The sequence below is a fragment of the Herpailurus yagouaroundi genome, unplaced genomic scaffold (genome assembly GCF_014898765.1).
Source record: "Herpailurus yagouaroundi ecotype Mexico unplaced genomic scaffold, PumYag 29, whole genome shotgun sequence".
Classification (NCBI taxonomy): Eukaryota; Metazoa; Chordata; class Mammalia; order Carnivora; family Felidae; genus Herpailurus; species Herpailurus yagouaroundi.
Genome location: NW_024412377.1, coordinates 12,934,825 through 12,949,922, shown reverse-complemented (window position 1 = coordinate 12,949,922; position 15,098 = coordinate 12,934,825). Strand labels below are relative to the sequence as shown.

General features: G+C 48.8%; 1 protein-coding gene and 1 long non-coding RNA gene across 8 annotated transcripts in view; one reads left to right on the top strand and one right to left on the bottom strand.

Annotated features, from left to right (window-relative positions):
• MYO10 (myosin X) overlaps positions 1 to 6,867 on the top strand; it is a 232,429-nt gene extending 225,562 nt beyond the window's left edge. For all 5 annotated transcript variants that reach the window (XM_040494312.1, XM_040494321.1, XM_040494301.1 and 2 more), the window contains 4 exons: positions 290 to 410; positions 787 to 1,239; positions 3,551 to 3,742; positions 5,393 to 6,867. In XM_040494312.1, coding sequence (XP_040350246.1) covers positions 290 to 410; positions 787 to 1,239; positions 3,551 to 3,742; positions 5,393 to 5,494 — 868 coding nt within the window. In that variant the 3' untranslated portion in view covers positions 5,495 to 6,867. The remainder of the gene's footprint in view (positions 1 to 289; positions 411 to 786; positions 1,240 to 3,550; positions 3,743 to 5,392) is intronic.
• LOC121042921 (uncharacterized) overlaps positions 1 to 15,098 on the bottom strand; it is a 58,148-nt gene that overhangs the window by 24,692 nt on the left and 18,358 nt on the right. For all 3 annotated transcript variants that reach the window (XR_005796536.1, XR_005796537.1, XR_005796538.1), the window contains exons 3-4: positions 9,926 to 10,106; positions 8,558 to 8,806 (exon numbers count right to left, since the gene is read on the bottom strand). This is a non-coding gene — a long non-coding RNA (uncharacterized LOC121042921). The remainder of the gene's footprint in view (positions 1 to 8,557; positions 8,807 to 9,925; positions 10,107 to 15,098) is intronic.

Here is a 15,098-nt window from a genome sequence, read left to right as displayed (position 1 = left end):
TTAGCCAGTACTGATTTGACTGGGCGACTCAGAAAATACTTGTTAGCACAGTTTAACTGAAGTTTATGGTCTTGAAGTGAGACGAGAACGAAAGCGTCATTTTTCACCTCTGGCTAAATAACGTGAGGGACTCTGGTAATCAGCCTCGCCCTTGTTCTGTTTTCTCTGCCTCCGTGTTACCCACCCATCCCCACCGTGTTACCTGAGCACGGACAGAATGTCTGTGTCCTTGGAACGAGCCATCTCAAGTCAGCTCCTAGTGCTTTCTGAACGTCTCTTCTGTCTGTAGGCTGGCTGCCACATCGGAGGTGGGGGACCGGCCCTGGAAATTCTACTTCAAACTCTACTGCTTCTTGGACACAGACAACGTGCCAGAAGACAGTGTGGAATTCGCGTTTATGTTTGAACAGGTAGAAGGAACCTGCAGAAATGGATTCCTCTGCTGGGGAACAGGGCTAAAACCTGTTCACTCCGCTGCTAGGTTAGCGGTTGGGCATAGCGGTATGTTTCCCAGCATGCACAGGGACAGCTGCTCTGTGACGCCTTTCTAGAACGAAACTACTGCGTGTTGTATTTGAACTCCTGTGCCAAGAACTGTTTTAGCTGGCGGGGGAGAGACATTAAAGGGTAAAATATGGGTTCGATGCTGTCTGGGCTAGGGAGAAATGTAAAGCAGCCAAAGGGGGTGAGGGTATGGTTTGCAGGGGAGGTGACACGGGAGGGGAAAGCTGGCGGATTTAGGCTCACGCGCCCCTAATGCCGCCGCTGCCCGCCGCCTCCTTTCAGGCACACGAAGCTGTTATCCGTGGCCACTACCCGGCCCCCGAAGAGAACCTCCAGGTCCTCGCTGCCCTGCGGCTCCAGTACCTGCAGGGGGATTACTCCTTGCATGCCTCCATGCCGCCCCTCGAGGACGTCTACTCCGTGCAGAGGCTGAAGGCCCGCATCAGCCAGTCGACCAAAAGCTTCACCCCGTGTGAGCGGCTGGAGAAGAGGCGGACGAGCTTCCTGGAGGGGACGCTGAGGCGGAGCTTCCGGACGGGGTCTGTCGTCCGACAGAAGGTCGAGGAAGAGCAGTTGCTGGACATGTGGATCAAGGAGGAAGTCTCCTCGGCTCGGGCCAGCATCATTGACAAATGGAAGAAATTGCAGGGAATGGGCCAGGAGCAGGCCATGGCCAAGTACATGGCCTTGATCAAGGAGTGGCCAGGCTATGGGTCGACGCTCTTTGATGTGGAGGTGAGGGCTGTTGCTTCTGGGATCAACTGGCCTAAGAGCGCCTTTCGGTGTGGCCTTGGCCGACTACTTTGGCTGGGGATGGGGCAAGATGGAGCCTTTGTTCTCTGGCCCCCTTGTGTTAGAGGCCCCCCACCATGCTTTACCATTAACACACCCTCGCATCCACCAACCGGTCTGGTAGCAAATGCTTTCACAACATTAGGAGCGAATGGAAAATTAAGATGTCACCTCTTCTTAAGTTACTTCTATTTATTTGTTTTGAGAGAGAGCACTGGTGCGTGGGGGGGAGGTGCAGAGAGGGAGAGAGAATCCCAAGCGGGCTCCGTGCTGCCAGCGCAGAGTCCAGTGCCGGGCTCGCTCTCCCAAACCATGAGATCGTGACCTGAGCCGAAATCAAGAGTCAGACGCTTAACCAACTGAGCCACCCAGGAGCCCCTCTCTTCTTTATGAGGGAAGCTCTAGATAGATCCAATCAAGAAGTGCTGGTAAAAATCTGTATTTAAAATTTTTTTTTAATTTTTTTTAGAATTGTGTACATAGAATTATAAATTTTGGATACAATCGGCCCTTGAACGACATTGGGGTTGGGGCGCCGACCCCCAGGCGGTTGAAAATCCGCGTATAATTTTTGACTCCCTAAAAGCATACCTGCTAATGGTCCTGCTGTTGACCGAAAACTTTATCAAGAACATGAACAGTTAACACATATTTTGCATGTTATATGTATTACATACTGTATTCTTACAACGCAGCTAGAGAAAAATGTTACTGAGCAAATCATAAGAGAAAATACATACCGTTAAAAAAAAAAATCCGCATATTGGCGGACCCGCACAGTTCAACCCCATGTTTAACAACATGGGTCGACTAGGATTTTACGTTTGTTTTTTTTCCCCCATGACTATCTGTTGGCAGGGAAGAATTTGTGTCACAATTGGAATTTTGCTATTAGCATTAACCCATACTGACTCATACTTCTTTTTTTTTTTTTTTTTTAAGACCATTTATTGAAAGGAAATCTTACTAGTGGTCTGTCTAGATCAAGACTTGGCAGTCCATGGGCCAAATCCTTTCCGCCACCTTTTATAATGTTTTATTGGAACACAGTAATATTCCTTCCTTTCTCTGTCTTCTCTGGCTGTTTTCACACCAAAATGGTGGTATTGAATAGCTATGACAGAGACCACGTGGCCCATAAAACCCAAAATATTTACTCCCTGTCCCTTAACAGGTAGCTTTACCAGCCTCCTGGCCTAAATGAGCTTTTATTTTTCTTTCTGCATGTTTGGTATCTGATGACTTTTAAATGAGGCTTTATAAAGATGTAAATATTGATTATCTTTTCCAAGATACCTTCATGGCTTTTCACTGGATTCTATCTTGGGTTTGGTTGGTTCAGTTAGGTTTGTTTTTAGGTGTAAATCAGATGCTTTGTACGACACCTCTTCTTGGTGTCACTAATGTATATCCCCCCCATTTGTTTTTCGTTTAATTTTTTATTTTTATTTTTGAGAGAGAGAGAGAGAGAGACACAGCACGAGCGGGGCAGGGGCAGAGAGAGGGAGACACAGAATCCGAAGCAGGCTCCAGGCTCCACGCTGTCAGCACAGAGCCTGATGCAGGGCTTGAACTCACAGACCATGAGAGCATGACCTGAGCCGAAGTCATATGCTTAACTGTCTGAGCCACCCAGCACTCCTCCCCCCCCCATCCCTCCCATTTGTATTGGTTCCCATCCGCCCTGTGTTCTCATCCCTACATCAGGGCTCTTGTTTTCCAACACCAATCCATGCAGGGAAGCCTGTTACGAAGCCAGTGATATTCCTGTTACCGCTGTGCTCACAGGAGGTCACTGCTGCCTCTCGTCAAGAACCCTATTTTTCAAAAGGAGCCTGGACTGCTAGGCACAGAGTGTTTTGGAGAATTTTTCCCCTGATCTTCGATTTTGTATTTGGAGAATAATTATCCGAAAAAGGGTCGGAGGAAGAGCTAGATACAGGAGACGGGCTCAAGCTGGTGGTTTGCTGGGGAGCTCGGGCCACCTCCGAGAGCTAATCCGGTGAGGTGGAGAGTGATGGTCTCCATGGGTGGAGTCGAAGCACGATGTTGGCATTCACCGATTAAGTTTTCCCAATGCACAGGATGGGTCAACCGGTCAGAAATCAACCAAGACAGCCAAGGAGATGCCGTATCTCCTCATTCGGTTCTCCCAGGCGTGAACACGCCTTGGGTGCATCTGGTGTTCTGCATACGGGGCTTGGCTCCCTCTCTCCTGCTCCTAATTGCTTTGTGATCTGACTCTTGCCCGCAGTGCAAGGAAGGCGGCTTCCCCCAGGACCTCTGGTTGGGCGTCAGCGCGGACGCTGTTTCTGTCTACAAGCGTGGGGAGGGAAGACCGTTAGAGGCCTTCCAGTACGAGCACATCCTCTCGTTTGGGGCGCCTCTGGCAAACACGTACAAGATCGTGGTTGACGAGAGGGAGCTGCTCTTCGAAACCAGTGAGGTAAGAGGCGAACCAAGGAAATCGTTTGTGGCCTTGACAACACAGAAAAATGACACCCCGTTTCCTGGGGCCTTTGGGTAATTTTGTTTTGCTGTAAAATATATGAAATTACAGCGTGGCGGTCCCTCCCCAGCTTCAGGTTCCTCGGGGGCCAAAATCGAATCTCCAGTTTCTTCTATGTTTGCAGCAGAGAAATTTGGTTTTGTTTTATCGGTGGGGTCTTACCCCTAGAGGAAAGGGGAAGGGAATGATGTAGATGTCCAGAATATATATAGTTTGGCAATAGAGCCTCGTGCCAATCAGCTGATGATAATGGCAGTGAATGCCAGCTGGAGGGAGTGAGGGGCACGACCACCCTGGCCGGAGCTAATTCTGGCTCACAGGATCGCAAGAAAGAGCCTTTAAATGTGCGTGCCATCTGCTCTGAAGCTTAAAATGCAGTCATCAGCATCATGATAAATCCAGAAGCCTTTATGAAGGGCTCTGCTTAGGGGGCTCCTAGCGAGCAAAGGTGGGAAACAGACATGAGTGACTGGCTTCTGGTTTGGACGCTGGTGCGGAGTGACGGACCCGAGGCCAGGAGGGCGCCCAGGGCGCTGGGAGGTGGCAGTGACACCAGGGCTGCGGTGCAGGAGGCAGACTAGGCCGACGGGAGGCCTGCAGTGAGACGGAAGAGGCGGGGCCCCCGACTGGAGGGTCCAAGGCGCCCGGCTGCCAGGTTTGGTCAACGCCAGGAAAGGAGAGGGAGCCACTGTGGGCGTCTGATTGTGCCTGATGCAATGACCGTGGTTTTACCAACTGCCGTGGGTGGGATTGGGCGGGATTAAAAGGGAGGGGGAAGGAGGGAAATGGAAGGAGGTCAGGATGCCTGAAGAGGGATGCAGGCCAGCCTGAGAAGGGTCGGGCCCCAGGGGGTGGCGGTGACTGCATCACGGGAAGGAGCCAATACGAGGTCGCAGCCGGCACCTGTGACTTGTCCGCAGGCCCGTTGAGCCTCTTTCTGTTCTGCAGCCGCAGCATGACGGGTTGACTGCGATACAGTGTTCACCAGCTGGGATTGTGGGATTGTGGGCTCAGGCCTTTACCAGCCTTTTTTTTTTTTTTTTTTTTTTTAACATTTTGAGAAAGAGCAAGGATGAGCAGGGGGAGGGGCAGACAGAGAGGAGAGAGAGAGAGAGAGAGAGAGAGAGAGAGAGAGACACTCCCAAGCAGGCTCTACACTGTCAGTGCAGAGCCTGACGTGAGGCTCGAACTCATGAACCACGAGATCATGGCCTGAGTCGAAACCAAGAGTCGGACGCTTAACCACCCGAGCCACCCAGGGGCCCCTCATGTACCATCGTATTAAGTGCGGATAGTGATCCCAGCCCTAACGATACCCACAGACTTTAGTGTCCTCGGGCGGGTTTGTTTTTTTCCCCCTAACGTGTGAAATCTGACAATTGTACACCACGCAGAATTGTCATTTTTGTGTGGAAGAACCACCAGGTGGTGCACACCGTATTCGGAGAAGCCACGACTTCCCTTCTCACTGCCCAGGAACAGGTTAAAGCAGCTGAGCTCTCAGCCTCCTCCAAACCTGGGGGACAGGGGGGCCTATCATCCCAGCCGAGACTCTGACCGTGTGCCCCTTCTGCTTCCCCTGGGCAGGTGGTCGATGTGGCCAAGCTCATGAAAGCCTACATCAGCATGATCGTGAAGAAACGCTACAGCGCGTCGCGCTCCGTGAGCAGCCAGGGCAGCTCCAGGTGAAGGCGGGAGGGAGTCCGCGTGTCTTCAGCGTCCGGATGGGCCACCCTCTGGCCTCGGCCGGCTAGGGCAGAGCTGCCCCCGCTTCTGGAAGCCCCTCATCGGAGGGAGGCGTCTCCCAGGGTCCTTTCGCCCCGTCGACGTCCGCGATCCTGTATTAAGCTGTCAACCTTAACAGTCCGCCCAGTTTCGAAAGCTTTACTACTCTTAGATGACACATGCCTTAAGACAGAGAGGAAAAAAGCCCCCACGCTGCCACCAAAGCAGCCAGAAGTGCCTTAACGTGTGGAACCAACACTAACTGACCTTAACTGTGCTACTGAAGGGAAATGCCCCCCCAGCCCCTGTTGGGGGGAGACTTACAAAGCTTGGTGGGGGGTGTTCATCTATCAATTCTGCACTAACCTCCCAGCCTGATTTCCCTACTTGGAGGGAAGGTGAGGGGGTCGGGAGGGGGGACAGAGGGAGCACAAGGGGACAGGATATTTTAGTTGGAGTGCTGCTGGCAGCCTTCCTCATGGACGTATATTAACTTTTTTTTGTTTCATCTTTTAAGTCTGTGTGCCTGCCTGTGCGCCCATGTGTTCATAAACTCATCACTTTAATCACTGTCTCATGAGCATTAAAAGCAAAGGGAAAAAGGATGTGCAATGGTGTAAACAGTCTGTATATTTTAATAGTTCAGAGTTCTAGTCTTCAGTTGTTACTTTATGAGGTGGTTTTATTAACACACCAGAATCCTGGGTTTTCCTGTCTTTGCTGTATTTCGAAAACCACATTTTTGACTCCGTTCTGTTTTACATGTAGCAAAAGTCTGCACTCTGCATCTGCTGTATTATAAACAGATATGCAGCCTATACAAATAATTGTATTTATAAACCACTCTTCAACAGCTGGCTCCAGTGCTGTTTTTAGAACAATATGAAGTCATTTTTTGAGTCTTTAGTTCCTAAAAAAATTTAAGTTAAGAAAAAGTTTTCTTTGAAGGTTAGTCTGGATCGCTCCGGGTAGATTACCAAATACCACGATGGATATGGCGGCAAGATGCCGCGTTCCCGAAGGGTGTAATGCATGAGCGAGTCTTGTAAAGGACCCTGACAGTATAAATGCTAAGGCTTTAATATAATACGTCTTCTCCCAAGTTTATAATGATAGTCTGACCAGGTGCCTGTAAATAAATCAGTGTTTATGGCCAGAAAAAAAAAATAATCTGGTCTCGGACTTTTATTTTTATATAGAAAAGTTGTAAAGACTTAGGCCAACTAAGTCTACCCACAAAGAAAGAAAAAAAATTGCCTTATCCCTCCAGGACAGCTATGCGAAATCATGGTCTGTTGGCTCAAAGAAAGTCTGACAATAAAAGATATTAGCTATCACGCAGTGTGTTTTCTTTATCAGGGTGACTCGAAAGACATTATGGGGTTTGGGTTTGCTTTTTTTTTTTTTTTTCATTTAAACCCAAGCTAGCTAACATATAGTATAATAATGGTTTTAGGAGTAGAATTTAGTGATTTATCACCTACATAGATCACCCAGTGCTCATCCCAACAAGCGCCCTCCTTAATGCCCATCACCCATTTAGCCCATCCCCGACCTACCTCCCCTCCAGCAACCCTCAGTTCTCTCATTTTAAGAATCTCTTGGGGCACCTGGGTGGCGCAGTCGGTTAAGCGTCCGACTTCGGCTCAGGTCACGATCTCGCGGTCCGTGAGTTCGAGCCCCGCGTCGAGCTCTGGGCTGATGGCTCGGAGCCTGGAGCCTGCTTCCGATTCTGTGTCTCCCTCTCTCTCTCTGACCCTCCCCCGCTCACGCTCTGCCTCTGTCTCAAAAATAAATAAACGTTAAAAAAAAATTTTTTTTAAAAAGAATCTCTTACGGTTTGCCTCCCTGTTTTTAATCTTATTTTTCCTTCCCTTCCCCATGTTCATCTGTTTCTTAAATTTCATGAATGAATCCTATTTCTCTGACTTATTTTGCTTAGCATAATACACTCTAGTTCTATCCGTGTTGTTGCAAATAGCAAGATTTCCTTTTAATTAATATTCCATTGTGTGTGTGTGTGTATATATATACACACACACACACACACACACACACCACTTCCTTATCCGTTCGTCAATCGATGGATATTTAGGCTCTTTCCGTAATTTGTTGTTGATAGTGCCGCTATAAACATTGGGGTGCATGTGCCCCTTTGGATCAGCGTTTTTGTATCCTTTGGATAAATACCTACAAATGGGCAATTGCTGGGTCATAGGGCAGCTCTATTTCTAATTTTTTGAGAAACCTCAGAGTGGCTGTACCAGTTTGAGTTTCCACCAGCAGTGCAAAAGGGTTCCCTCTCTCTCTGCATCCTTGCCAATATCTGCTGTTTCCTGAGTTTTTAATTTTAGTCATTCTGACAGGTGTGAGGTGGTTTCTCGTTGTGGTTTTGATTTGTATCTCCTTGATGATGAGTGATGTTGGGCATCTCTTCGTGTGTCTGTTAGCCATCTGGATGTCTTTCGAAAAGTGTTCACATCTTTTGCCCATTTCTCACTGGATTACTTGTTTTTTGGGTGTTGAGTTTGAGAGGTTCTTTGTAGATCTCAGATATTAACCTTGTATCCGATATATAATTGGCAAATACCTTCTCCCATTCTGTTGGTTGCCTTTTAGTTCTGTTGATTGTTGGTTTGGTTTTCATGCTTTTGGCATCACTAAGCTGCACGTCTCATAACTTAATTATCTTTAAGTGGACGTGTAGACCTCTTAACTGCTCTTTTAGACATGCGGCAGGACTCCAAGAAGGCAGAGAAAGTAAAGATTCAGTGAAATCCAGAAGTCTAAGGCCTTGAAATGTGTGTTTATATCAAATGGTCTCGTAGCCCCATAATGTGCCGGATGGTGAAATCTGACCCTTCGGCCTGCTTGCAGCCTTGCTCACTGTGGAGCAGAAACAGAGGCAGCCTGTCTGGCCACTGATCTACCCAAAGAACCAGCGCTCACCCCGGGATCTCACCTGGTTGCCCTGGCCAGACGTGGGGCATGAGTGGCACCAGTCCCCCGGATGTCCCTTTCTCTTACCTCTGAATCGCACCTCTGCTCGCGTCCAGAGCGGCTTCCCACTCCACAGGGACTGGGAAGTCCCCTGAAGGCAGGTGATGCTGAGCGCCTGTGGCCTCGAGATGAGAAGGAAGATGGGCTAGACTCCATGGGTGGTGGTGTTTTCATTTCCAGCCCACAGGGAAATTGGCAGAAGGGCCTTCTGCCCTGCTCACCACTCGGGACTCGCTCTGTGACTTCCCGCATCGCAGAAGGCTGCCTCTTCCCCAGCTGTAAATGAAGCAACTGGGCAAAGGAAGGCAGAGTGGCTCAACTTAGGCACTGCAGCAGCACCAAAGCCAGAACACAGGTCTCTACACATAGGCCTTTACACGTCAGCGGCTTCCTTTGTTTTAATGTGTTATTAGAAGCGGTACAGATGCAGACGAAGCTGCATTAACACATACAGGGAGACCCAGATACCCTTCGCCTGGCTTCCCCAATAGTAGCATTTTGCAGAACCACAGAACGGGATCACAATGGTCCGTTATAATTAGGATTTTGCTTCCACGTTTTATACGAGGACTAGAGCCCCCAGTTTTGAGGTTCTTGCTTCAAGCATTTCTTGTCCGCTATTTTGAACGAGCCCTCTGCTTCCCTTCTCTCCCTGCACGTCCTCCTCCGCATAGACTGGCTCAGCATCATCTCTCATTTCTACTCGAGCCATCAGCATACGGACGAAAGCCTCTCCAGGAGAGCGGCACTGTCCTCCCTTCACATGGCCCAGGAAATGCAGCGTCATGCCTGTCCAGAGCAGGTAGAGGCGTGACCGGGATGGCCAGGGAAGACTGCAGGTGAGGGAGTGCTGGGTCTTAAGCTGGCCTTGCAGGATGGCGGAAGGCCCTGGAAGCAGCCCAAGCGCAGGTGTGGGGGAGGAGATGGTGTGGGCGGCTATTAGGGCAAAGGTCAGGAGCCATGCTCTAACTCCCTTATCCTAGCTCCAGACAGCATCTTCATTGGCCTCTGTGTTCTACCACCTCAGGTGCAGAATGGGGATTTCTAAGTAACCCTCCCCCCTATATATGCTGTTGACAGACCAGACATCTGGAGGGATCCTTATAAAGTACCCAAAGGCATCCCTCTCCTAAAAGCTCTCCTATAACTTTGTCTCACCAACATACGAATCTCTACTCCAGGGCTGTGTTCTCCGTCCCACCTGCCTCTCGCCTTGTCTCACGCCACACTCTTCCCTACTCAGCACAGATCTTGGTCATGATTTCATTTTGTCCCCATTCTATGGGCTCCCCCACGGAAGAGTAGTCTGCCCAGCAGGGAGAAAGGTGCCTGATGTTTTCCTGGTGAAGCTTTGTGTTTGTGCTCAAGAAGAGGAAAGCTGTAACTCCCAGGTACCTGGAGCTTAGGCAGGGATGTGCTGGCAAATGTTTAGCCACCTGAGGAAAACAGTCCCGCTTTGTAGTGTTGGCCGGTTTTCATGGCGTCCGTCATTCCCACCATGGCTCGTTTCAGGCTCCAAGGTGATGTCACAATGTGGAGCTGGATGGGATGTGTGGTAGGCTCCGAAAGCTTGGTCCTGCACACCACAGAAAGGATACATCAGTCAACAATTTTTCAATAAGAAAGTTGCATCTTCTTCATAAGAAAACCTCTAAAGCAAGTAAAAAGATACTTAGAAAGCTTTAAGCACTTTGGGGCAAAGTTTCTGTGGGAAAATTAAAGAGGTTTTCAAAGTGTATCATTTGTTCCTATCTTTAGTTTTCCCAGAGACTTCTTTTCCCTTTCAAGTAAGAACAGGATTACAGTTGATTAGTGGCTTGAGACATAAACAGGGTCGACTCCCCCTAGGCATCCAGACATTGCTGGTGGGAACTAGTTGCCGAATTAGAATTCTCATCAATCCCTCAAGACATGCCAGAAAGAAAAATGAGGGATTCTGGTAACTCTGATCTCTTGGGGGAACTGTTCTCTGTAAGTTTACTTAGTGACTTGACATTGAGCAAATGTAACAGGCCTCCTAATTAGAAATAAGGTAACCCCAATGATCAACACCAACCACAACATAACTGACTTTAATTTACTAAATATTTACTAAATTCTTATTTGGGTTAAAACACACACACACACACAATCTCAGTGGGGTTTGCAAAGGAAATAGAAAAATTGTCTTAATTGCTTGGAGACAAGTTGGGGGGGTAAAAGGTGTGAATAGATGAAACAAGTTGACTCTAATCGGACCACCTGCTAATGTGTCGAAGGGGCCCAGCAAGTGAGAGTGTGAGGGTGGGAGTTTTCAAAGACAGCGGAGCCGAAAAATGCAGATTTGTGATACGTGAGCACAAGCCAGTAGAACACATGACCGAGGAAAATCCGGGTGACAGAAATGAGAATGGGGATTTCTAAGTAATGCCTCCTTTTACTCTCATTGTGTCTTTCCCTGGACCATCTTTCTCTGATGTGATCCATGACATTAGCGTACCATTTGCTCAGAACATCCTGTTTCAGGCTTCGCATACCATCCTCCCTCCCATCGTAGCCCCCCAGTAGCCATTGTGGAGGTGCTAGCAAACCCGTGTTTACCCTGAGGATCCTGAGATCCAGAAAGCAGGTTCTTTAACTTGCTCTAACAGCTTTGCTGTGCAACAAGTCGTTCCAGCATTCAGTGGCTGAAACAATTTATTCAGGTCGCGATTCTATAGGTCATCAGTTGGAGCTGGGCTCATTCATGACTTAGTTCGGTTGCATCCGGGTCAACTCTGTGGATGCTGCCTCGGCGTTCTCATGTGTCTGGGGCCTCAGTGGGAGGGCTGAGCTCTGTTCCATGTGATCTCTGTCTCGGTCGCGGTCAGCTGGCCTTGGCTGATTCTCGGCATTTGGCAAGGTCTTGTGAAAGCGAGTAGGTATAGGCAGACCCTCTTGGGGCTTACGTTCAAAACTGGCACACTGTTACGTCTGCGACATTCTACTGGCCAAAGCCAGACCCAATGCCAGACCAGAGCCAAGAGGTGGGGAACCAGACTCCGTTTTTTTTTTTTTTTTTAATGTTTTACTTATTTTTGAGATAGAGACAGAGCATGAGCAGGGGAGGGGCAGAGAGAGAGGGAGACACAGAATCCGAAGCAGGCTCCAGGCTCTGAGCTGTCAGCACAGAGCCCGATGCGGGACTCGAATTCGCGAACTTCGAGATCATGACCTGAGCCGAAGTTGGACTCCCAACCAACTGAGCCACCCAGGCGCCCCTCCGTATCATGATGGAAGTTGCTGCAAAGTCACTCGAGGTTGAAGAATTACTGCCACTTTTATAATCTAAGCACACTTGGCGGAAAAATGACAAAACTACAGGGGACAGAGCATTCGTATCCAAGTTTGTCTGAAAGATTGCTTCTCTCACAAAGCTACCCGAAAATCCAAATCCTTTCTTTTTTTCTTTACGTGGACACGCCCCTCGTTTACCACTGTGCTATCACCAGCTTCCCCTGATGTAGACAGACACACGTGACCCCCTCAGTCCTTTTTCCAGGTATCCGTCCACACAGATTCTTCTCTTGCCTGAAATGACCTTCCGCCCTGCTCATAATCTCTCCGGCTGTGACAACCTGGCTTTGATTTTAATCTCTTGCAAAGCTGTGGGGCGGAGACTGCGAACCATCCCCTGGGGATCTGCCCTTTGACCATTTGTCCTTTTTCTTCTTTGACCTTTTATAATAGAATTCCCCTAAATCGTAGCTTGCGGTCAACGCTAAGCTACAGAATCCAATCCCCAGCCTCCCTTGCAATTTAGCGTGTGTGGTAGTTTTAAAAAATGTTGCAACTTCTTGGGGCGCCTGGGTGGCTCATTTAGATGAGTGTCCAACTCTTGGTTTCAGTTCAGGTCACGATCTCCCGGTTTGTGGGATAAAGCCCCACGCTGGGCTCTGCACTGACAGTGTGGAGCCTGTTTGGGGTTCTCTCCCTCTCTCTCCACCCACCCTCCTCTCAAAATAAATAACCTTAAAACAACAACAACAACAACAAAATAATACACCTTGCAACTTCTTGGGGCACCTGCATGATTCAGTCGGTGGAGCATCTAACTCTTGGTTTTGGCTCAGGTCATGGATTCATGAGATGCAGCCCCATGTCAGGCTGACCGTGCGGAGCCTGCTGGGGGTTCCCTCTCTCCGTCTCTCGGCCCCTCCCTCACTCACACTCTGTCTCAAAATAAACATTAGAAAAATTTTAAAAAAATGCAACTTCCTGATAAACCCTCCCATAAAAAAGGTGAACTCTAATCCCCGTGAATATTGGCCAGCCATAGTCACTCCACTTCTGATTGAATGTGGTAGAACAGATACCGTATAGCTTGTGAGGCCAGGGCGACCTACACCTGAGGAGGACAAGGCAGACATGAAAGAAATCTCACCAACCTGAAGATTCTGTGCTAAACACGCCTATGTAAGGAGGCCACAGAGAGACAAGCCCCACAGGGACTGTCCCCCAACTGGTCTGTCTTCTCAACCTCAACACGCGGGTGCGTCTGCAGATTATTCCAGCCACTAGCTCTATGCAAAATACACTCCCTCCCTCTCCAGACCCATCAAAGCCTTGCTTGTTAAGGCATCCAGGGTTCGGGCCTCAAACCCAAGATTTTGTCACGTCAGTCAAGTTCCAGGGTGAACGAGGCTCGTTGGGTGTAGTTTCTCAAGTGCAGCTGGTTAACACGGACTGGAAGAGCTGTGTGCTACAGAGGCAAGTTTTCTGTCCCCTATGGACAGTCGTGGGACAGCCATAACTGCCATGGAGACCGTCATTCCCACAGGGGAAACGGGGAGGCATAGAAGTCTGTGGCACTGATGGAAAAAAAAGAAGGATGACTCAGGGTATATCCAAGAACCCATGGAGAATGATTCCCAGTGGAGCTGAGCCCCAGTCATGGGATTGGCATCACGTGCCCAGAAACGTGTGAGGGAGAAATGTAAATAATTTGGGCCGGAGAACCCACCGTGCTGTCTTTAGACATATCCACAAATTCTTTGACGATCCTCCCATGAAAAGGTGGGGTCTAATTCTCCTCTCCCGACAGAGTGTGACAGGAGGGCTCCCACATGACACCCAAAGCTAAGGTCAAACAGGGAGGGGGCGGGGCACTACAGCATCTGCTAGGCTCTTGGGACACGGGGCATGTGCTTTTGGAGCCAAAGGGGCACATCTTCCCAACAGCAACCGCCAGACATGCAAATGCTGGGCCTGCAGATGACTCCAGCCCCCGGCCTGCAAGGCCACTCAGCTGACGCAGGGGGGACAGATAAGTGCCGCCCCCCTCCCCCACCCCCGATGAGAAAGTTCTAGCCATGCCAGTAAGCCAAAAAGAGGAATAAACGTATGAGGAATGGGTGAGATTTAAAAGTGTCACTATTTACAGCTAACGTGATGAAGCACCTAGTTTATCAACCGATCGTGTTGGATTTTCTATTAGAGTTGATGAATGTGGCAAGGTCACTAGATAAAACATCGAAATTCCTTTAAAACCCAACTGCATTTCTATACGGCAGCAGCAACCATTTATAACTTTTCTTTTTTTCATAATACATTTTACAGTGTTATTAAACACATTTACTATCGAAGAGAAAATCTGAAGAGATGTTGTGTCCTCTGGTTACGAAGCCCACATCTCCTTTAGGCCATGCTCAGAGTTACGATGTAAATTGATCTTGCAAAAGCATTTGAAATGAGGCAAAGCAGAAAGCACTGTGACACAAATACCAGCTAATCATAAAAACAAAACCACGCTGGAGACGGAAGGAAATGGACTTATAACCCAATTTCTGTCTGATACACGTGAGGGAGCTAGAGACTCAGAACTTCTGGTTTCACAGTCCTTCCTCTGAAATGAGGTTGAGCTGAAAACACAGCAGGAGGAAATCTTACTTCTAAAATAAAACACATCCCTTCACGACAAAGAGAAAGTCCCATTTACGGGCGAGCAGAAAGCTCCCGCTTCAAGTGTTTATTTTGCATTTTAAACCATCTGGCCTTCCGTTGCTCGGTAGAATCATGAATTTTTTAAAAGTAAAGTGGTGCTGCTGTTCAACCAGACCGTGCCACCTAGAACCATCCGTGTGAGAAGCACATCGGTTGCAAATTGGTTGAAGGCAAGACTGGGTCCCCATGTGATGTCACATGCCCATTCAGCCCACTTCTCCTTCCCCTGATTCTGCACCTGTGACTCTTTGTGGTTCAGGCCTCAGCTTACATGTCACCTCTCCAGAAAGGCTTTTCCTCACCACCAAATATAGAAGAGCCTTTACTGTATCACCGTGCCGTAAGGAGCACTTGCCACGAAATAGCATTTTCTTACTTAATTGCTTATGGTAAGTCTTCTGCAATTAGAAGGTCATCTCTAGAAGAGCAGAAATCTTCTTGTACTTCTTATCGTCACTCTTAACCAGACCAGGTCTGAACACGCTAGATGCTCAGGAATTGGTTCTTAAACGAAAGAGGAAATGGTAACTTTCAATGTGGGGGCCTCCCTGGCTGAGACTGGGGGGGCGCGCCCCCCGGGGGGGGGGGGGGGGGGGGGGGGGGGGGG